The 24,592-nt window shown below is 36.9% G+C and overlaps 1 protein-coding gene across 2 annotated transcripts in view; it reads left to right on the plus strand.

Annotated features, from left to right (window-relative positions):
• The window catches only part of tatdn3 (TatD DNase domain containing 3), a 31,230-nt gene extending 10,867 nt beyond the window's left edge, over window positions 1–20,363 (plus strand). Inside the window, exons 4-10 of one of the 2 annotated variants that reach the window (XM_052012623.1) lie at window positions 2,778–2,862; window positions 4,562–4,624; window positions 9,158–9,267; window positions 14,231–14,286; window positions 14,737–14,849; window positions 17,112–17,192; window positions 18,861–20,363. In XM_052012623.1, the coding sequence (XP_051868583.1) occupies window positions 2,778–2,862; window positions 4,562–4,624; window positions 9,158–9,267; window positions 14,231–14,286; window positions 14,737–14,849; window positions 17,112–17,192; window positions 18,861–19,004 (652 nt within the window). In that variant the 3' untranslated portion in view covers window positions 19,005–20,363. The remainder of the gene's footprint in view (window positions 1–2,777; window positions 2,863–4,561; window positions 4,625–9,157; window positions 9,268–14,230; window positions 14,287–14,736; window positions 14,850–17,111; window positions 17,193–18,860) is intronic. The other variant, XM_052012624.1, reaches the window with a different exon arrangement.
• The last annotated feature ends 4,229 nt before the right edge of the window (window positions 20,364–24,592 follow it).

Below are 24,592 nucleotides of genomic sequence, written 5' to 3' on the forward strand. Positions count from 1 at the left end.
CACCCCTGATGTTAGGCTCACTGGCTTTTAGTTCTCTGACTTGTTCTTGCATCCCTTCTTAAATAAAGACACAACATTTGCCATCCTCCAGTATTCTAGTACCTCACCTGTGGCTAACAGCTACAAAAATCTCAGCCAGGACCCCAGCAAACTCCTCCCTTGCTTCCCACAACAAGATGCATCTGGTCAGGCCCCTGGGATTTATCCACCTTTATGTGCTCCAAGGCTGCCAACACCACCTCCTTCATAATGTTGATATTGCTTCAGGATATCACTGTTCTCTCCCCTGAACTCACTAGCTTCCATATCTTCTCTGCAGTAAATACAGACGAGAAGTATTCATTGAGATAGTTCTGATTATAAAGACATGGTTTTCCAGTACCATCTGTTACGGATAGTTATTAGTCTCCCAATATTAATAACTAATAAACATTTTTAGTTATGGTTTTGGTTATTCTCACAGTTCTCCCCTAAATAGTGTGTATACAAGATGTCCACCTAATTGTCTTACCTAACATCATATTGCATTTAAATCTTCTTTAATGGTTAATTGGTCTCATAGGTTCTCCATTTAACTTTTACCTGTTTTATTTTCATTTAATCACATTGTCCCTCTCCAAAATGTTAACTCAAATTGAATACTTTAGTTTCAAGCTCTTTGTATTGATGAAGCTCCTTTTTAACAAGAGTGAACAGGCTACTTGGGTGTGCCAGAGCTTGAGCAAACTTCTCGGGAGAAAGGAGAAGAATGCTTTATTTTACAATGCCTCCTACTGGAATAATAGGTAGACTTAAATATTGGAAGAAAGGAAGGATCAAACTTTGCTAACGTTCCCTAATGAATGTTTCCCTTGACATTTCATGACAATGCCATCATTGAATCCCAGCATTAACATCCTGGGGTTACCAGAATCTTAACTGGAACAATCACATAAATACTGTGGCTGCAAGAACAGAGGCTGGGTATTCTGTGATGAGTGACTTGCCCTTGATTTTCCAAAGTTCTTCCACTATCTGCAAGGCATAAGTCTGTTGTTATGAAATACCTGGATGATTTCAGCTCCAACAAGACATGAGAAGGAACTGGTTTGATTTGATTCACTTTGTTCATCACTGGTGGACCAAGCCTGCTGTATGTACCATTTACAAAATGCATTACAGCAATTTGTTAAGGTTTTACAGCACCACACAACTCTACTGACTAGGAGGAAAAGGGCAGCAGGCATTTGGGAACACCATCTGCAAATTCCCTTCATGTTGCATACCATGCTGAATTGGAAATATATTGCTGCTCCTTTATTGTTGGTGGATCAAAGTTCTGAGTCTCTTTACCTAACAGCATTATAGGAGTATCTTCACCAGAAGTATTGCTGTGGTCCAAGAAAGTCATTTTCTGCTACTTTGTAGAAGGCATTTAGGGATGGGTAAGAATTGCAGAGCCTGCTAAGGATATCCACACTTCAAAAGAGAATTAAATAGAAATGATTTCAAAGGTCACTAGAATTTTTGCAAAACAAATATCAGTGCATTTTAAAGGAGGAAAAAAGTAACTTTCTTGAAACAGACTTAAAGGTATTGCACTAATTTGAATTTATGAAAAATATTTTCTCCATTGTTGTATCTTTCTGACAACTTTATTCACTTGAAGGACTTCCAGCTGTAATTTTGTAGGATAGAATGTTCTTTTGATAAAATGAGTGATAGGTCTGTTGAGGCATGTATTAATTTGACTAACATGTAGTATCGTATTGATTTTTGTTTGGTTGCTTATAACAACAATGATTATTGTTTGGGACAACTTGTTCTCTCAATTCTTCCTTGTCTTACTCCACCCTGATGCTACCTTGGGCATGTTTTGCAAAGTTGCTTGTAAATTCATGTTACTCTTGCATGAAGAATGTACTTTCTCACAGGCATTGAGAATGCCGCCCATATATTCATGACTTAACTTGCACAGTGTTGAATGGCGTCATAGGAATTGTTTTTACCAATACAGACATGATGAGATCAACATTGGTAAAACATCCAATGATATAATCCTTAATGTTTGAATATAATCCAGGATCATGTGTTAAAATAACATTGTGGAATGGGAATTCTTGAATAGATAAATCATTAATTCTCCTCAGCTTGCACTTGACACCTTTGTCAAAGTAGGGCTCTCTGAAGTATCAATTATATTATTAATCAGACCTACCTTACAGTGGATATGATTTACTAACTTGGTATTTGATGGATTCTAAATGTTTTTGCACTGAATATGTAGAATTACTGACCTCAAACAAACAGTTTGCACTAGTATGAACTACAGACTTGAACAGATTTACATGGAAAGAATAACGAACTTACGTCACGTAGACTAGTTGAGGTAATCAGTGTAAATGCATTTAAAGGGGAAGCTGACATGAGGGAGGAATTAATAAAAGGATATCCTGATCAGGTTAGATGAAGTAAGTGGAAAGAAAATGTGGAATAGAATCTGACATAAACCAGCAGGTCAAATGGTCTTTTCTGTCTTGTTATATCTCAAAAACATGGGAATTGCTGAGGGAATTAACATACAAGGAGAACATTTTCACTCTGAGGGATTGTGTAGCCAATCTTTGAGTACTGAAAGCAAGGTGTTTAAATAGCACAGAGTTTCGAGGGTGCCGCTAAAATGAATTAAAGTTTTGTCATTTTGTGGACTTAATAACTGAATGCACTATGGAACATTTTTTTTTGATTTGTTAATGTACCATGCACTTAATAAAATAACTTACAATGATTACTTTCAGATATTCTGGGTTTGTGCTACCATGTCTTGGTGTTCATCCGGTGCAAGGAAGTCCACTACAGGAACAACGTGGTGCCACTCTTGAGGTAACACAAGGCAAAGTTCAGTGATAGTTTTCATGATGACATAAGAGGAATGTTGAGATGCCTTTTTTTAAGCTAGAATCAGTTCTCCATACTTTTTGTATACTCATAAATACACAGAAGGAGATGATTTGGTCTGTTGGATTGATGTCAGCTCCCATTTGTCCCACTGCCCCCTCTTATTTCTCTGTACACTTGCAGCTTATTCTTCATCACACTTGCTTATCAACTCCCCTTTGATTCTTTTTGCCATTAAACTACAATATGGGGTAACTTACTATAGCTATTTAACGTACCATTGTGCTGACTCATCACAAAATTTGTATAAAATGAGAATGTGGATTAATTAGCCAAGAGGCAAAATGGCTATCAGAAAGGTGCTTCTCAGGTTCCATTTAGTTTAAGACACTAATGTTAGAGAACAAACAGATGTGTGGATTTTACTCATTGAAAGAGGTAGAGTAATTTACTTGGCTGTTTTCAATGTTTTAGTGAGTAATATGATTGAATTTCACTTAAAATATTTCTGTTCCGTTCAATGTAAGTCAAGGTCTTGATTTCTAATATGCCTCATGCTATTGAAGTGCTCATCAGCCACCTTCTGGAAGATAACCAAAATGCAAGGCAATGGACATGAGATTGCTGTATTCATTACAAGCAATTGTTGTAACACTATGTTGAATCATGCTATCATGTAGCTAGATAGTGCACAGAAAAAGCAATGTCCTGATGATAAGGAACCCAGCATACTGTTTTAGAAATGTCCACTGATAGCGATGCTGTGATAATAATTAGAAGAGACCCTTTTTTTTGAAAGGTCTTTTAATGTACAGAAAGAGGTAATGGCCAAATATTTAAGATTAAATGTAGTAATTTTAAAGAAGGAGTGCTTTACCCACCTGTCAGCAGATTTGAAAATTGTTAATGACAGAAATTAATCTCTCATGTCCTGAAAATAAACGAGCATAGCTATGAGGTTTTATTCCTTTAGCTTATGATTTGTTCTAAGGGAATTTAATGTCAAATTAAATTTTATTTTTGTATCTCTTCTATCTACCTTTGTTCTCCAGATATTTTTTCCTTTCTTCTTCTTCATCTAATGTAAAATGAAATTCACTCATTCTAATTCACTTTTATTAGTTCTCCTTCTGTTTATTTTTAAATATCTCATTGATGAAAGAGAAATAATTTTTGTTGCATTATTAACCAGACCCAGATGTTCTGTTGTCCTAGCAATGCCAATATCAGTTCATATTTACTGGCAAGGCTTGCTGCAAAGTAAGTTTAAAACTTAGATGTGCAATTGTCTAGTCCTAATTTTCAGTACAAAATGCAAGATGTCTTGCATCATCACGGTAGCGTAGCGGTTAGCGCGACGCTATTACAGCGCCAGCGATCGGGGTTCAATTCCCGTCGCTGTCTGTAAGGAGTTTGTACGTTCTCCCGTGTCTGCGTGGGTTTCCTCCGGGTGCTCCGGTTTCCTCCCACATTGCAAAGACGTACGGGTAGGTTAATTTGGGTTTAAAATGGGCGGTACGGACTCGTTGGGCCGGAAGGGCCTGTTACCACGCTGTAAATAAAATTTTTTTAAAAATTAGTCCATAATGTTCTTATCTTTGGTCATCTCTTTAAACAACATAGGTTGAGCTTATCTCTTCATTTTGTTTTTCTTTTAAATTAAAGATCACTTACTCTCTTCCAGGATTTGCAGGATGCACTTCCATTAATAGAAAAATATAAGGAATGTTTACTGGCAATTGGAGAGGTAATGTACAGTTCAGCATTTCAAATATTTTAGTGTACTTCCAGGATACAAATGTTGATTATTAGGAAATCCCACAATCACACTGCAACTGCTTGGGATAAATTTAATAAAACAAAACTTGGTCATATGATTCTTGTACCTCATTTTGATGCTGTAATCACAATGCTGTGGATTGTTGCCCACAAAAAAATAAAAATGCATAGAGGACGATCTAAATCACTGAAAGTTGGTCTTTATATAACAACTTGCTTTTATATTATGTCTTTAAAATAGTAAATCATTATCTGTAATCTTGTGTGGCTTTATATCCCTGTAATCTAGTGTTTGATTTCCTTAGTAAAATAACATTTGGAAGCAGTATATTAGTTCATTAATATGAGGCATGACATATGGAAAATGTAGCGTATTTGGACACTTTATGGTTCTCAAGCTTCAGCAATGGTGAGTTCCTCATGTCATTCTGGGTTTTTACAAATTAACTGATACAATTGATTGCTATGATAAGTTAATCACATTGTTTGATGTGATTCTCAGAATGGTAGAAAGTTATTGACTTGAACCATGGTCTTTTATTGTCCAGCTATTGTTATGTTTCAGTGAAAGATGGTGAAAACTATATTAACTGGCTGTTTCACTGTTACCAGTAATGAAGGATGCGGCCAAATCCTATACTTCATTGGTGAAAAATGTTTGTCTATTTCACTCACCTACCCAAGCCATTCACATATTAAAGTCTCATGTACCACTGCAGTGAATCCCAAAAACAATCTGATTGTAATCTCTTTTTCTGCTAGCCCCTTTTCATATTTTTCTTAATCTTCCATTGGATTAAGAGAGAAAAAAGACTATTTATTTCCTTTTGTTCCTCTTACTGTCATTATTTTTCATTTGAATTTAATTCAACCCATTTCCATATCTACTTTTTGATCTGTTTCTATCATTATCACTTTCTTTCATTGGTTGAGGAGGAAGCCATTGAGCAAATTGTTAATGGTGTCCCAAATGCAACACTGGCATTGTTATGCCGATATCAGATCAGTAGCCTAAAATACTGCAATGTCAATCAATGGGGAGCATAAAAGTGTACTTTAAAGGCATTTGAAAGCAAACTAGCCATTACTGCTGTTTCTGACCCATTGAATATAGTACTTTTGTTGTTAAAAAGAAACTGATGATATCGAGACAAACCAGAAACATATTTTCTGGCATGATTAGTTAAACTATATAAACCCTTAAATTGCCCCATTTCTGTTTCTGTAGAAATAATTAAATAAAAGAATAACCTGAAAATAATGCACAAGCAAAGGTGCATCTGGCACACCAATTCCCCAATATTCTTAATGCTGGAATTACTGGATCGTTTTTGCAAAATAACTTTCAAGGAAACATACAGAGGAAGAGGCCAGTTGGCCCTTCTTATCTGTGCCAGCTTTTGAAGCAGCTGCTCAATTAATCCCATTCTCCCAATATTTTCCCATAATCTCGTAGCCTTTTCTTCTTCATGGATGAAAGTTAATTTTGAGAGCATTTGTATGTGTCTGTTCAGGCGGTGCGTTCCATATCTTACCACAAATACTGTGTAAACAAATATTCTTTCTCTCTCTCCCATTCCATCTACCCACCACCACTTTGCCCTCCCCACCCATCCCAAACCACCCACACAGCTCTTTTGACAATTATCTTTAAACTGTGTCCTCTGGTTATTGATCCTCCAGTCAGTGGAGACATTTTTCTTGTGTAGTCTATCAAAAACTCCCGTTAACTCAAACTTAAGCCTCCAATTAACCTTCTCTAAGAACAGAAAAAACAACTTCTTCCCACTTAACTGATCCCTATCATACCTTGTATATTTCAGCCAAATATCCTCACCATCCTCTCCTAATGCTTGACGTCATTACCGAATAGGCAAAGATTTATGCATGTGAATGTATTTCTCAACTTAGACACCTTAAAAATTTACTTCTTCTCAGATGCATCATGGTTTACTCAGGAGAGAAAATAATATCCAATAATATTGCATGTTAAAGCACAAACTTTCATTGTCCTTTTGCAATAGTGCATGAAATTATGTCAGCCCACTAAACTCGAGATACTTCATATAACTCTGTCAACCAAAGCAAAGTCTTCTTAATGAATAAAACTTCTGTTGTCTTATGTAAGTTTTAAAACAATTTAAATGTCAGAGTTACAAAGGTGGTTATGTTTGTCAAGGATTAAAATCTATTAAAATTGTGGTTATGACATTTTCAGTACTGTAATGATATAGCCTCAGCTACAGTTGTTCATCAGATGGAAAGAATTGCTGTACATACTATTATAATAAACTAATTAGAAGAAGATTTTTTTGTATGTTTGTAATGTTGTTCTAGGTTACTGGGTTGTTTCTGGGTTGTTTCCTAGCAACTGCAAAAAAAGACTGGTGAATAATTCTGAGAAATCAAAAACCTGAAAATTAGTGGTGCTGAGAATCATAAACTTGAAGCTGAGGGAGCAGAAGGGATGGGCAACTAGCTAATCGTTGCAAAATATCAGCCTTTTAGAGATTTTAAGACATTTAAAACAGTAAAGCAGTCAAATCCTTAACTGCAGTGGAATATCACAGTTTTTACTGCATTAATGAGTTAAGTGTGAAAGCAACAGATTTTAAGAATGTTAGCTCTAGAATGTTGTAAATGATTGTTTGAAAATACCATGGTCAATATTCAGACAGCAGTTCCTACCCCTCTGCCTATTGCCGTATTGTTAGGCCATAAGTTCTATTCAAGTCAAAGTTGTACAAAATGTCCATTTAATTTTTTAAAAAGGGCAGAAAAGGCAAAATGGCAAAATTGTGATAAAGTAGCTCATTCTGCTGTTAGTCTAATCAGATGATTCAAAGGAAATTTTCAATATCAACTCTAAATCATTTGCTGGATATATAGCTGCCTCAGTGATAAATAATCAATTGAATTCAACTTGGCGTGCTGACCTTGTTGGTACTGTTGTAAAGGTAAACATGGGTAAGGCTTGCTGGAAAAAGATTTGTTGAAGTGTATGTTTTCAAAAAGATAAAGAGAAGGGAGTCAGAGGTTATAGAATACTATTAAACAAAACAGTCTTTTTCATACAGGGACATTTTTGGAACTATTGCAATTGCTATATGCAAGTTTTAAAACAATTCAAATAACAGCTATAAAGCCTTTTTTCACCAGTTTATTTTAATATTTTAAGATCATTTTCTGTTGTTATAGCAGTAATAATTGCAGATGCAATTATGCTACACACTCACAGAGTAATGTTTATGTCATGTAATGGACAATTTTAAGTTTAAAACTAACAAAAGAAGTGCAGTTGAAAAGGATATTAGTTGAACTGTGCATACATCTAAATACAGCAGCTGACAGTTTGGCTTTTATGATCAATAGTACTCAAACACAAACATTTGCCCATTGAGTCATCCACTTTTCACAGTAGATAAAGCCTCTGTTCTAATTTCACCATCAATCAGACAATTAAATAATTAAAGTCCAAGAACAAAGACATTTGTTTACACATTACCACTTTAAAAACAGGATATAAAGACTTAATGAATCATGTGCAACAATGTACTGTATTTCATTCCATGGTTTCAAAGGCAAGGGTATGAGCAAGGTCATTTATTGGATATTTTCAGCTATAATTTCAGAAGAAATATTGGATTGCAAAATAACTTTATAAACAAGCTTCATCTATAATATCAAGATGTATTTGTATTGTGAATTTAATGCAAGGAAGTGATTCAACGAATTTGTATCTTTAAATGTACCATGCTGGATGTAGGGTCAAATGCAAAACAGTTATGTACAAAACATATTCACAGGATGTGTCATGTTAGCTGCAGATATAGCTAATGTATAAGTTTGTAAATTCCAATGGAAAATTGAAGAAAGACTTGGATTGATATTGGACTTTTCATAACCTCAGGACAACACAAAGTACTTGACAGGAAAATATTTGTGAACTGTAGTTGGGATTACAAAAGCAGCAACCAATCTGTTTACACCAGCTCCCTCAAACACATAATGTGAGAGCATATAGCGCATTCTTTTATTTTGCAAGATGTTAATAATGAGGGCCAATGTTACTGGCTTAGATGGAGGTTAACCACAGCTTTTCTTTGAGTATTTTATGTCCATCTGAGAGAGCAAACTGTTTAATGTAAAACAAGTAAAATAGCAGATTCTGAAACAAAACCAGGAAATGATGGAAGAACTGAGCCATAACTATTTAATGTCCTATTTAGAGAGTGCAGTTCTCCCTCGGGAAACTGAGGTAGTCTGGATTGTTTGTGCTCAATTCACTGGAACAGAACTTGAACCCACAGCTTCTGACTCATAGGGAAGACTACTGCAAACTGACCAACAGTTGACGCTTAAAGAGAGGTCTTGTAGTTAGTAATGGACTGAAAATAATACTTTTGATCATTTTGTTCTGAAATTCCATATCATGTTAGAAGTTTGATAAAGTAATTTTATATCAAAAATTCTCTCATCTAGGGTCCTGATTTTATTCCAGGTTGGGTTGGATTTTACCCCACGATTTGCCAGCACTGAAGTGCAGAAGAATGAACAAAGAAAGGTCTTCACTGAACAAATTGAAATTGCAAAGCAGTTGGATTTACCTTTGTAAGTAAAAGCTCTTCTTTGTGAAACACCAAGAATTTAAGGAAAAATCAGAAAATAAACTGCAGACACTGGAAATCTGCACTAAAAACAGAAAATGCTGGAGATGGTCATCAAGTCAGGCAACATCACTAAAAGAGAAACGGAGTTAATGTTTCAGGCTGATGATCTTTTATCAGAGAAATTATTAAGCTGAAATGTTACCCCTGTTTCTCCCTTCCAATATCTTCTTTGGCTTGATGTCAGATTTTGCCTAATGATGCACTCATAAAGTTGTGCGCCTTGTTTTACTATATTGTAACATTGTTGTTCAGACATGCAGCTTTGAGAATTATTCTGATGTCTTGGGCCATATAAGATTAGTTTCTTCCATGCTATGTTTTAAAATTAATGTTTCTCAGAGAGTTAAAGAGACCTTGTCCGTTTTAAGTAACTATTGTAATGCCATGGAAATTAAGAGTGTGAGATTAAGATGCACTTTTCATTTTCATCAGCAATTCTTCCTTGATGCTTAGCTGGTTCATTGAGCTTGTTTATCATCAATGCAAGTGTTGATGTATTAGTGACAATCTTATGTTCCAGTGAAACCCTACACTGAGAAATTATTGCTAGAGCAATCCATTCACTGGTTCATTGGGCCAGTCATTGCCATTGCTGTTAATCAATGTACTTGTTTCTGTCTAGAAGACTAGAAGGGTAATTTTGACTTTGGGATATTAGTAGAGGTGTATCATGGGCTGATACAGTTCCAATGTCTCCACAGACAAGATTATTACTGAAAGCCAAAGTGACGCCCAGATGTTTATTTCAGACTCATGTCGCCAAAGTAGTGATGCCAGCAGCATAGTTGGAAGCTCATTTCACCACTGTAAATCTTTCAATTTGTTTTGGTGGTTTCTCTTGCTATTCATTTAATTGCTCCCTGTATGCAGCATCTGATGGCTTCTACCTCAAGATGTTTTGAGAAATGATTAAAGAAAATGCTGATGTGCTAGTAATAAACTTGATTCAGTAATTGTGCCATTGATTGGTAAGTGTTACTATGCACACATCCATCCATCAGTTACGGAGAATTCCTAGAACCTGTCATTAGAAACCGAGTGACTGACCACATGGATATATGCCACAAATTCCGATTTAGTAGCCACAGTTGCCTTCAGGACATCACAATGCATGGAGGGAAGATTTCAGCTCCTGCTGCTGGGACAGGGAGCATCTGGTCATTGGGATAAGACGATTTGCTAGGTTTGTTGCCTTCTATAAGGCTTGAGGAGTAATAAATTGCACTGATGTTACATTCCCGACTGCATGTGTGAACCCAGAGCTGCTGATGAATTTCAGAGGTGATCACACCCTGAATTTGCACGTGGTATGTGACTACCAGTGGAAAATACTGATGGTCAAAGCAATGTAACTGGGAAAATCAGACTTTGCCTTCATCCTGAGGCAGTCTGCTGTGTCTGGCATATTTCAGTTGGCATACAGACAAATGAGTGACAAGATCTATTTTGTCCTTGCCTCCTCAGTCTCGTCCAGGCTCATGGTTGTGCTGCAGAGTGCATTCACAATTAGAACTATGGCACCATCAGAAGCCAAGTGAAGAATGCTATCGAGTTCTTCAAGATGAGATTTTTTTGCTTGAATTTTTTAACAGCCACCATGCAGTAATGGCCATTCTGTTTCATGTTTTATCTGCTTCAAGCTCCATAAACTCCTTTCCACTGCAGCAGGGTGAGGAGGATCACAACAAACAGTAATTGAAGAGACAACCCTAAGCCCCTTGAAGACCCTACTCCTTTGTCTCCAGCCACAAGCACAGTGATAAGACTGTGACCAAATCTTGCAAGACTTTGCCACCATGCAGATGTGGAACTTCATGTGGCAGATTACCATTGCAAAACATCTGTGTCTACAGACATAGACCCAGAGACTGTTCTTCATTGAGGCTGATGACAGCTGCCATACTGCCAACCCTATTTCTCAATCTGAAGCATCACTGCAGTCAACTTGTTGATATTGAGTTTATGGCTGATTGCCTGGAAGTTATGAAAGCTTCCTCTTTACCTTAAGGAGAAGCCTTGAGCTTTACCATCCATAAACTCTGTGCCATGTGTTGGCTGACTACTTAAAATTTGCAAATTACTCAGCATCCTCACTTTAGAAACATTCTTCACTTTGCAAATGGCCTTTTGTTACATATATTGGAGCTGGTTCCATAAATAGCAAGCATCAGAATACCTTAAGAATAAGCAGATCAGCCACAGTGGATCAACCACAGTGGAGATAGCAATGGAGTTACCAAATGCTGATCTGCCTGTTACAACAATGTCACTAGAGCTAACGAATAAAGGGAGACCATATTCCTCTAACTGCTTTCAGTTCCACAGGGCTCTTCTGTTCACCATCCATTTCAGTTTCTCCTTCTACACAAATCATGAAACTCAAAACGAAACTATTCAATATCAACAATTTTCTTACGGCCATTCAGTCACATTACTATACAAACGTTGATTAATCACCCTCGCACATTCCCTTGGTGTGTTTATCCCGAGTGCTTTTGCAGGTCTATTTCTAAGCAGTGCTTCCCATTGGCTGTTGCTAATCTGGTGGATGGCTGTTCCCTTGGAAAAGAGAAGGCAGCAAATAGCTGTGAAGGTTGACTATGAGCAGCTTTAAGATTTCTAACTGCTTTGTCACATCAAGAAAAGCAGCAGTCTTCCCAGTTGGCTGACAGGCAACTGGGATAGGGCTGTTGGAGTGGAGACGATATGAACCCAAGTACTTTCATGTTGAAAGAAGGACTCACTGACATTCGTTCAGCTATGGCATCAGATAATCTTGCAATCTATTGGAGGACAGATTGTAGAGGTGCCATCACAGAGTTAAAACCTCTTCCAAAAGCAGAATTCAGCACCATGATAGCAGCGGTTTACGCTTGGCTAATAGTGAGGAAAGCTTAAATGGCTGTAGTTGAATATTGTGGCCTGATCTGTTTGTGTCTGATCCTGTGCACTCATTCCGCTCGGCAATAATTGAGAGGTTCTACTTCTAGCCGTGGTTGGATTCAGTGAGCAACTCCCCTTCAGGAGGTGGGAGTTTAATGTTGATTAGTTTCAATGGGTGTGAAATTTCTCAACATACTTAACACACACTAATGAAGGATTGAATACAATTTGTAATCAAAATACACATAAGCTCTTGCATGAAGTACAGGCATGAAAATTATGAACATGGCATGGCAACGTCAGAACTCCCCTCTGCCTCCTCAACCCCCCGCACCTTCCTCCCCCACTCTGTCCCATTTTTGTTCATGCATTTCTAATCTTCCTAATCTCTCAATTCAGGAAGGATATATTGGCCTCAGAGGGATTGCAACATAGATTCAGCAAAATAACATTGGAACTAAAAATGGTTGATAACAAATAGAAGTTGAAAAACTTGGCTTGTATTTTGTGCAGTGATTGAATTGCAATTTTTATAAAGATTAATGAATTTTAAAGGGTAAATAAAGAGAAACTATTTCCTCCAGTGGTGGATAACCAGATTTGGAACAAGGAATATAATCTTAAAATTAGTGCCATGTCACTTAGGAGCAAAATCAAGAATTACTTCTTCATGCTGAAATCTGGAGACTGAGAAAAGGCTGTATTTACTGATCAATTGAAGCTTTCAAGATTAAGAGAATAAGTTGTTTATTATGCATATGAAGGAATAAGGTGAGTACAGAGCGACCACTGTGGTATTGAATGGCAAAAGCAAACCCCACTAGTTCCAAAGTACCTCTCTACATTGCCACCATAGACTGTGGTGCTAATGTTTTCAACAGCTGTACAATGTTAATTAAATTTTGTCTATAACATCAGGTGCAGAATAGACTTTCCCCTATCATTCACGTTTTGAGAGAATTTTAGAGGAAGGTTGGGTTGGCCACGAATTTAATTTGCTTGAAAATTGTTCAAACCCTGTAAGTGTATTTTAATGTATTATTGTATGTATTTTCCTTTCACAGTTGGTTCACTTATACTGCACTGAATCATACCTGGTAATGAAAACATAGTAGCCCTCTATTCCACTATAATGGCAGACTATTTGGTTGTATTAATGCATGTCTGGAACTTTGCTAAATTGTCCTTAACTGGTAGACCATGGTTGGACATTCCTGAAGACGCAACTTGCATTGTCCTTTGATGATATTTGATAAAATGATAGGTAAGCAATGTATAATTATAGATATAAAAGCACATCACTGTGAAGAGGAGGAATAGTTTAGACATTGTGTTGCTATATACAGGTGCAATAATAATAAAATGTCTCAATTTGGATTTCCTGTAATCACGTGCCGATTTCTCAATATTTTATGGTGAAATTTAAAGACAGTCATTGCTGAAGTTTATAGAATTGTTTTCAACTGTGTGTTTTCATGCATTTGCATATGGACTCTTAAGAAATTACAGCAGATTCACAAATTAGAATGGGAATAAATCAAAAATGCAATTCTGTTACTAGATAGAAAATATTTTTTAAAAAATACCTAGCTGTAAGGCACTAAAAGTACAGTCACAAGGTTTCCATTTAAGAATTGGTTTAAAAAAAATCAAAACAGCAAATTAAGTCCTTTTATGAGCTATATTAGCAACAGAAAATGTTGGAAGCACTCAGTAGGTCATGGAGCTTCAGTGGAGAGAGAAACAGTTAACATCACATATCAAATGATAAGTGAGTTATGTGCAACAGTCTTTGTTTCTTTGTTACTTGGGCCCACTTCCCCAATTATGTTTCTCTTTCCATAGATGCAACCTGACCTGCTAATGGTTTCCAGAATTTTCTGTTTTTTTTTCCCGTTTTCCAGCATCTTTTTTTTAAATTTTCCTTTTAGGAGTTGATTACATTTTAAATTTAACCTGATAAATCATTTGTTGTACTACTTGCATTTTTTATGCTAATTGTTCCTTTATTATCCTTTCAGAAATGTACATTCTCGCTCTGCTGGACGTCCAACTATTAACCTACTGAAGGAACAAGGTTTAAAATTTACATTTTTCTTTTTGACTTGATATGCAAGGCCAAATGGAACTGTCATTTTTTTCTTAACGTTCCCCACAGTTTATTTAATCTCCATCTTTTCTTGCTGCATCCCATTCCTCCCAAGTGCGGTTATTTAGTCTTCTTGCCAAATTTGCCATGCCTAAGTCTGGTTTGATAACAGAATGACATCTTTGATAGGAGCTCCATTATGCAAATCACCGAGTGGAGAGATGCAGGTTCTGAAATAGAGATTGCTAAAATTTTACACAGCTAATCTCTAGTCTTATGAAAAGTGGGAAGTGCCCAAATAGGGAAGAGTCTATGCACTTCAGAGTGTGCTTGGTCTCATTAAACATGATGTTAAGTTTTCTTAACATATCAAAATATGTGGCTAATGAAAGAAAATGGATACTAAATATTGTAATATTAAAATATATATTTTTCTAGGAGCTCAGAAGGTATTGCTTCATGCCTTTGATGGAAAACCCTCTGTGGCTATGGAAGGGGTGAAAGCTGGGTTTTTCTTTTCAATCCCACCATCCATTGTACGAAGCGAGCAGGTTAGATCAAATACAATAATATTCTCTAAAATGTATGTTAAGTATACAGAAATTCTTTTAATTAAAGTAATGAAGACCCTTTTGAAGGCTCATTGATTTGTCACTAGTTTCTCTTTTGTATGCTGTCTAACTTTATGACTATTTTAAGACACAATATTTGTGAAAAATAAAACACCAGTGAAAGAATTTTATCCTTAGTTGCTGGTACTAAATCTGCCATATTATGGTAACTGCATGCTTTACTCTGCTTCTAAAACTACAGTAGAACTGAGGTTCAGAAACAGAGAAAAACATGCGATTGCTACTGTTTTCAGCAGGTTAGGTGCTACCAACAGGAAATTAATTTCTAGGCAATGCTTCTGGATCCACCAATTTGTTCAGTCAGTCTATCATGACCAACTTTAGTGCCCTTGGCTCCAGAAACAACTCCTTTTCTTGTGTTCTGGTCACTTCCCTGGTACGATCCCTGTCTTTAATTGAAGGACCACAGATCTACACATTTTTAAGCACAACTGATATAGCTATCTATTACACCTCTGGATGAATAGCATCAAATGCTACCAAACCTGTACTCTTTTATCAAATCATCACTCCTAGAATCATCCTAAGGTGAAAAGGTTTCTGCAATACCAACCAATCCTAAACCCTTTCATATCTAGCTCCTCCAACAACTATAGGAGGTTCATGAAGTCCTTTTGTCACTAAAATTCTCCTGCTTTACTACACCATTCCTTTTCCCATTGAACCAAATCTCCCCACTGCCTCAGACCTGATTTTATTTTTGTCTCTCTTCACATTTAATTTGAACAATATCTTGTCCCCAAGAAACCCAGTTCCTTCTCTCTCAATTCAATTAGTATTACATTACTGATTACCCAACTTCCCTTTTTGTTGCCCACAGTTAGTCAACGTTTCAAAACTACCATGACCAACCTCCATTCAAACCACCCACTCACAACACTTCTGCCTTTGCAAACAGCAGGTCTAATTCTTGAATCTGTTATCACTTCTAACCTGTGTTCATCTTTCCCATGCATTTTCCCTGCCATAACAACAAATTTCCTTGTGACAGATGATATCCTCTGTGACCCTGGTTCTCTTCCTCCTTGTCCTCTTTCAACTTCTCTACATTCTTTGACCAATCACACTATCTTCATTTAATGCTAATTTTCTATTGTTTACCTCAGTGTTACTACCACTGCCAATTTCCACTCTTACCTCTTTAATTGTAGCAAGGGTTTCTCTTCCTATTCCTGTGATGTACCAATCCACAAGGATCCATCCTTTGGTGCGTGGTCTCTTTAAGACGGCAGCAGTGTGGCACAACAGTTCATGCTGCTGTGTCACAGCTCCTGGAACCCGGCTTCAATCTTGACATGGGTGCTTTCTGTGCAGAATTTACACATTCTCCTTGTGACTGTGTGGGTTTTCCCCAGGTATTCTGTTTCCTGTCTTATCCCAAAAATGTGCTGGTACACGAATTGACTTTTGTCAAATAACCATAATGCAGGTTATTGGCAAAAAGAATCAAAGGGATTTGATGGGCATGTTTGATAGCAAATAAGTTGCATAAAGTTAGGGAAGTAAGAAGAGGGGAAATGGTACTAATGAAATTAACCCCTGGAAGCCAGCATGAACCCAATGGGCCAAAAGGCCTCCTCTGTATCATAAATAAAAGATCTTTTGTGTTGTCAGATTAGTTGCCCAGACGATATCTCAGTCTAGGTTGAATTGGTTCCATCCTCCTCGGCCACCTCACTGAGATCAAACCAAACCACAACTTTGGCAGAGAAAAAAATCCCACTATATGTGGACAGCATCAAGCTTAGAGGTGAAAACTGCATAGTTTATTAACTTGCCTGGCTCAGAAGTATGATCACGTGGATTGGGTCTTGAAAGATTGCTGCCATCTATGGGACCGTACCATAACAAGTCAATTATACCCCTAAGACAAAGAGAGTAGAAAATTGCATATTGTGAAGAGAAAACTACTAAACCAGTTGGGTAAGTTAGGCACATACGTATGTTGACATTTGGTAGTCATTTACATCAATTTGTGTAAATTCAAATCTTGCTATTACAGACCTGTGCAACAGAGTACCTTTATTGCACAAGATTTTTGTTTAGAATAGTCGTAATTGTAATTTAATTTTTTTTCCATAGATTTAATGGATTTTTAAAGACTTTTAATTTGAATTTTTACACTATTTTTTGTATAATTCAATCTGTGGTCAAACTAATTTTTGTGTTCTTTTATCCAAGAAGCAGAAACTGGTGAAGCAATTGCCATTAGAGTTTATATGCCTAGAGACAGACTCTCCTGCATTAGGACCGGTAAAACAGGTAAAACATTTCTTTGGCCAGTAAAACTGATTATATGCTTAATTCTTTGTAATTTATATGTTGTCTCCTTCAAACGAAGAAGGATTTTATAAAAGAGATGAATTCTGAATTGGTTTAGAGCTGATAACTAATGTTTTGATGCATCTGAAAATCATTCAGATAACTTTTAATTTGGCTGAAAGAAAACGGTGGCAGAGCCTAATAGAATATACCCTTGGACCTGTTCAAAGCTGGGAAAGGCAACAGCCAAGAAATTAGAAATTAAGGAAATATTGTAACAATCAATAACAGCCTGGTTTGTTCCAGTATGTAAGAATGTTTAAACAAAACCTGAATCCTGCTTCTAACCTATCCTCTTTTAAAGGAGGTTGGAATGTGGTTGATATGGTTCTAGTTTTAAAGGTGGTTGGAAAGTGGTTGATGGGCAGTCAATCTGCTATTAAGAAAAAGATACATCCCTTAAATGTCCCATGCCTTAGAATTAACCACCATCTTATACCTAATCCTCTATGGCTGAGTTTTCTAGGGCTGGGGATCCTTGTCAGGAAAAAGGAGTTGAGGTCTGCTGGAACCAGTACATGCCTTTTACCAATTGGATCCAGTTTATCTGCTTTACCTGAACTCCCCACCAATTCCATTCTTCTCCTGGAAACCTCTGATCTCTCTATTTGCCCACCACTTCCAAGTTTGCTCTTACTTTTCTAATCTGCCGTCAACCTTTCTGATATCAACCACCAACCATTTCAATCTCCAAATGAGGCCTTTTTAGTCTCTTCCACTGCTGATCATTCCATTCCCCCTATCCCCACCCAACTTTTCCCCAAAACAAAATTTTCTGCCAGTAGTGATCCTTAAGATCTCCTTTTTCAGGCTCTTCCCTTCTATGATACCTAAACCATTGATGCCTGCCTCAGGGTCTCTGATCACTCCTCTCCATTCCAGCCAGCCTCATCAGAGATGGTTCCTAAATTTGGTACAAAAAACACAGCATATCTGAAATCTGAAGTAGAAACACAAAATGCTGGAGTAGGCTGAGAGAAAGAGAGTTAACAGGTTTGAGAAAAGATAAGTTTTATTACACAGAGAAAAGTGGGGGAAAGAGGAGGAGAGAACACAAGGGAAGGTCTGTGCTCGGGTGAAAGACACAAGAAATTAAATGCTTAAAGACTGACAATTCACAGTGAAAGAAGATGGCAAGGTGAACAAAAAAAGTACGACATGGAGGATGTGCCCTTTCATTGGCTGTGAAACACTTTGGGATAGCCTCAAACAGTCATGCAAGTAGCTATACAAATGGAAATCTTTTACTGTTTTTTATTTTGTTGTCAGTGCTGAAATCAGACAACTTACTACTCAAGGATCAAATCTGCCACCTTTTGGTTCTGTATACTTCAGTCCTCTGCAAGGAATTACATAACCAGGATAATGGATTTTGATAAAAAATGATTTAACGGCACTGTCAATGTAACTTAATTTTAAATTTTTGTGGCTCACGAAAAAAGATGAAAAGGCTTGAGGTAACTTTTCCAAAAAATCTATTATTATCCAATAAGCATTAAGTTCTTTAAGTTGTTAGTAGATTAATTGTTTTTTGTTTGTTTCTTTCACTGCTGCCTATAATCACACTCTGCTGTGATGAAAATGACTGAAATTATTGTTGGTTTCCAGATAAGAAATGAGCCCCGGAACATATCAGTCTCCTGTCAGTACATTGCACAAGTTAAAGGACTTACAGTGGAGAAAGTCATGGAAGTGACAACACAGAACGCAATCAAACTTTTCCCAAAACTTCAGAAATTTATCCATTTATAAATGATCTCTGCAATAAATAAGTGACAAAAATTAGGATATATTTGTGGATGCAATTTAACCTTAAGGTAGAGTTAAGGCACAATAAAATCAACCTCAAAATGCAATCTAATAGTTGTGTCAACTTTACCGGGTTCTCATAGAGCCATATAGTTATACAACATGGAAACAGGCCATTCAGCCCAACTATTCCATGCTGATCAAGTCCCATTTGCCTGAATTTGGCCCATATCCCTCTAAATGTTTCCCTTCCATGTACCTCTCCAAAAATCTTTAAAACGTTCTAATTGTATCCATCTGTACCACTTCTTCTGTCAGCTGATTCCATATGCCCACCACTCTCTGTATGGAAAAACATGCTCCTCAGGTCCCCTTTAAATCTTTTCTCTCTCACCTTAAACTTATGGCCTCTAGTTTTAGACACCCCTACCCCTGGGAGAAGGACTGACAATCCACCTTATCTATGCCCCTCATGATTTTATAGACCTCTACAAAGTCACCCCTCAGTCTCCATCACTCCAGGGAAAACAGTCACCATTTATCCAGTCTCTTCTTATAAATCAAGCACTCCAGTCCAGGCAACATCTTTGTGAATCTTTTCTGCATTCTCTAGTTTAATAACATCCTTCCTATAGCATGGCAAGCAGAATTGCACATAATACTCCAAGTGCAGTCTCACCAATGTCTTGTACAGCTGGTTTACTTCTTTACTTAAAAGTGTATGCATTCATTCTAAGATTAAAATTACTTTCATTATTCTAACTTGCCAAACATTGGTAATGCAAATCTGAACTAAAAGGTTTTGGTGAATAAATTTTATTTTTGAAATAAAAAACAAAAATTAGGAATTCACAATAGATCCAAATTTATCTAAATTAACAAAAATATGTTAGCATTTGAGTGTGGAGAGTTCATCAAAGGAATATTCTGTTATATAGTTTTCAAACTGGCATTATTAAGAGACACTTATCAAAACACATCCATTAGGTAATGATCCAATTTTTTTGCCCTGTAATTCAAAATTATTATATGTCTAGTTACTTTAAAAATAGATGTATTAAATTACAGATACCTAGCTTCTGGGGATGCCTTTTATCACAACAGCACACTTTTTGTAATGTCCTGACATAGCTGTCCTTAAATTTTAGATTTTAATGGTGCAAATCATCTTCTCTTGTGTTGTATAATTTTATGAATTGCCTTGCAATATGAAACCGTAGGCAGCAAAATAATCAAATCAATAATGCATAAAAATTATCTTTTTTTTCAAAATTTTGTAGTTATAAGGTTTTTGAAAAGGCCATACATCCTAAAAGGAAATGTAAATTGACAGTTCTGCAGAAAAATGTATATAAGCCTATTTTAAACACTAAGGGTTAAAACCAAGAACAAGGTACTTGGTTTACTTGCACATTAATTCTGGATTATAAATAAAATATAAAAGTTAAAGACAAAAAAATCAAGATGCCTGGCTTAATCTGCCACAGTTTGTAATTAAGCCAAATATTCAGACTGTAAGTGGAATTATGCCTGGAGAAGGATCACCCAGAGTTTTAGAGCTGTTTTTCCCACAGACTTCAATGTGCTGAAATCCCTCATCAGTCTCATAACTTTAGATAGCAACAAGAACATCAAGGAGATGCATATTTATTTCTTTAATAAAGGATAAATTTGCCTCAAGACTTAAAAAGCACAGATTGCAATTATGAGGGATCAGATGGTTTGTTATCTCGGTTTTGTTACCAGGGAGGTTAAATTTAGAAGTGAAGTTCAGCCAAGTTACAACTGAAAACTTTCAATGAGAATGGGACTTTAGCACGTAACAACATATACTTGTCTGATTAGAATTGCGCTCCAATCTAAAGACTTTGAAGAAGGAGTCAAAAATCAGGCCCATTTCCATCCACAATACATTAAAGTGCAAATTTTAACTGGTAGTTAAGGATCTCTGTGCCATTTTTCATTATAAGCTTAATTTAACTGTTAGACTCAACTCCTGCCTGAAACCACTGTTAATGATATAGCTCCAGTGGGCTAACAATTGGGAGGCTCTTGTCATGAATGCAAGGAATTGTATCTCAGAAAATGTAAATAATGAGAAAGTTCAGGAGATGATTTTTAAGGAGGAACTGGAACCCAGGTAAGAGATGGAGGACTAAAGACTCCTTATAGGGCCTGGATGAGCAATCCTCCTGACCCTTATGGAAACATAAAAGATTGAAAGCTGCTTTCCTTACTTGCCCCTGCCAGAGCCTGAGGTAACAGGAGTCCTTGAATCTGGAATTAGGTGTCAAACACACATTGCACTCAAAAATCCATTTGAAGTTTGATTGCCATCATTGATCCTGATCTTTGAATGTTTTTGAGATCCTTGCATCCCAACTCTCTCTCAAAGCAATTAAAACCAAGAAAATGTAACACCAAGTTGGAGGGCAGGATGCTGCCTCCATTTTAACCACCAGCCCACCTGGGTTTTGTCTGTGTGGAGAGTTAAAGTCAGTTCCCAGAAATCTTTTGTTGGTGCAGAATTACCCTCGAGTAGAATTCTTACCTTTTCTGTCAGGTTTGTCACATTTTTGTTTTATTTAAACTTACGTTTTTTCTGACTGAGTCTTTCAGGGTTCTGTCAGAGAGATGACTAGTGCCATTACACTACATGTGCTGGATATCTGATTTAAAAACAGACAATACTCAGCAGGTCAGGCAGAAATCATCAGAAATGTTTGGATGGAAGCATTTGAAATGTTAGCCCTGTTTCTTCTTTGTTTTTATTGATGTGTAGTCGGGATACGTAATGCTGTTCCCTATTTCACTACTCCCATGTTTACTTCTGCCCCCACAATGCCCAGCTATAGTTTCCTCCATCCAATCATTTGCCTTGGTTTTCCACCTGCTTCCCACCAACAATACAGCAAAAATCCACTGCTGTAGTCCCACATCCCTTCTGTTATCCAGTTTTGTCCTGTGGTCTTCTCCCTGTGTCCCCAATCCCCTGCTGTGCCCCATCCAACCATCCTGTGGTTCTCCATCCATTCCCCGTACTGTGGTAGATCTCCCTCCAGTACACAATCCCCTTCTCACAATCCACTCAGTATTTTTTTTAAATAAGTTCAAGATTCATGAGGGACATACACATATGTGCATGCATGTTGTTAGATGACATTGTAAAGAAGATTTTATATTAATAGAGGTACAGTAGATAATATTTACTGTCGATGAAAAAAATCTGATCCCATTTTTATGAATTAGTTTTCCTAGAATATTACCAGAGGTTTGAATTACATAACCATGATTCTGTTTTTAAAAAAAATGGCCTTCATAAGTCTAATATATTGAAAATCTTTCAAACACATACTGCATCACTTCCTGCTGGAATGCAGCTGTTTTATACAATACATTCTTGTGTCTGCATTTATAATAGAAAACATGAATGTAAACTTATCATTCTGATTGCATAATCTAGACACTTTGTTCCCACAATTTTCACAAAATGCTTACAAAAAGGTATTGTTCAGCTGCCAACATCCCTCCATAACTAGGCAAATTTTCAAATATACAAAATGTCTTTAATTATGATTTTAAAAATATATTGCACACTAACAAATTAATATTTACAGAACGAATAATGTTTTGTGTCCTTATGTCTTTCATTGTTGTTTTTACCTGAATGCTTCAGTCTTTCAAGAGCCTAGACTGGCAGCTGATATTTTGCTCTGATCTGTGATGCTGTGAGCTGAGTTTCAGTTCTGCATTCTGGCCACATAGAGAAAGCCTGATTTTACAGGATGTATCAGTACAATTCAGTGAGTTTTAGTAAGCAGAAGCAGAGCAGCTGAAAAATATCAAAGGGAAATAATAGATGCAAGAAAAGGACATAATTTTCCAAGTGAAATACTGTGGAAGATAAAATAGTTCCATATGTGTACTTATTTCTTGTCCCTGGTGGAATGGTGCCTTGATATTAAATGCTGGCAATCTAGTCATGCATCCTTGTAGGGGTCAAGACTGTTATGAGATTTAGAAACAAATGGCTGTGTTTGAACCCAAATTGAGCATCACCTAACCAGTTGCTGGTGATTCGGTGTCTCTTGATGCCACTATTATATCCCCTGCTATAATTTAATGATTAATTGGAATCAGCATATATGAAATAAGAACAGAAGATGTTGGATGTACTCGGCAGGTCAGGCTATATCTATGGTGAAAGAAACAGTTAACATTTAAGATCAATGACTTTTTAATCGTAACTGGAAAGACAAAAAAATTGCATCATTGGAGAGACTGAATGCAGATTGGCTGATCACTTTGCAGAACATCTCTTCATCACTCCGAATCCCTGGTTGCCTCATTTGAATTGTCTATCGCAGAATCATTCTTATCTCTCTAATTTGGCCATCTATGCTACTCCAATAATGCTCCATATAAGCTCAAGGAACAGCACCTCATCTTGTGAGCTGGCGAGAAAAGTATTGATTTTCATTTTTTTTTCTATTCCCATCTTCATCTAAACAGATTTGATTTTGGTTTCTTCGCTGATTCCAATGCAACACCCTTTTTCCTTCACCATCATCCTTTCAGTTACAGTCTTCTGTGTTCCAGCAATATCTTTCATTAGAATGTGGCAATTGGCTGGGTTAGATTTATTCTGTTTTAAAGGGGTTTTCCCAGGTAAAATTTGTCTATCATATTTTAAGGCAGATTCCAGTGTTACACCTGCACTGTTCATCCAATGAGTGTTGATACAACAAGGCATACTGTCTGTATGTGTCTGGGACACTTGTACATCTTTTAATTTTACTTGCAGTAAATTTAATTGACTGAATAATGTTTCTATGATGATAGAGACCTCAGGAGGGAACCAAGACAAAATCAACCATTCAGTACATTCACCAAAAAAAGGTGGCAATTAGAATCAGAATCAGATTTATTATCAGTGACATATGTCATGAAATGTGTTGTTTTTCAGCAGCAGTATAGTGCAAGACATTAAAAATTACTATAAGTTACAAAAGTAGATAAATAGTGCAAAAGAGGAATAACGTAGTGTTCATGGACCATTCAGAAATCTGATGACAGAGGGGAAGAAGCTGTTCCTGAAACATTGAGTGTGGGTCTTCAGGCTCCTGTACCTCGTCCCCGATGGTATTAACGTGAAGAGGGCATGTCCCAGATGGTGAGGGTCCTTAATGATGGATGCTGCCTTCTTGAGGCACCGCCTCTTGAGGACATCCTCAATGGTGGTGATTGTGCCCGTGATGGTGCTGGCTGAGTCTACAACCTTTTGCAGCTTCTTTTGATCCTGCACATTGGAACCTCCATACCAGACAGTGATGCAACCCATCAGAATGCTCTCCACTGTACATCTAGATATTTGCGAGAGTCTTTGGTGACATACCAAATCTCCTCAAACTCCTAATGAAGTAGAGCCATTGGTGTGCCTTCTTCATGATTGCATCAATGTGTTGGGCCCAGGATAGCTCCTCTGAGATATTGATGTCCAGGTACTTGAAGTTTTTCACCCTTTCCACTGCTGACCCCTCAATGAATACTGCTGTGTGTTTTCCTGACCTCCCCTTCCTGAAGTCCACAAT

Source organism: Pristis pectinata, chromosome 3 (assembly GCF_009764475.1).
Source record: "Pristis pectinata isolate sPriPec2 chromosome 3, sPriPec2.1.pri, whole genome shotgun sequence".
Classification (NCBI taxonomy): domain Eukaryota; kingdom Metazoa; phylum Chordata; class Chondrichthyes; order Rhinopristiformes; family Pristidae; genus Pristis; species Pristis pectinata.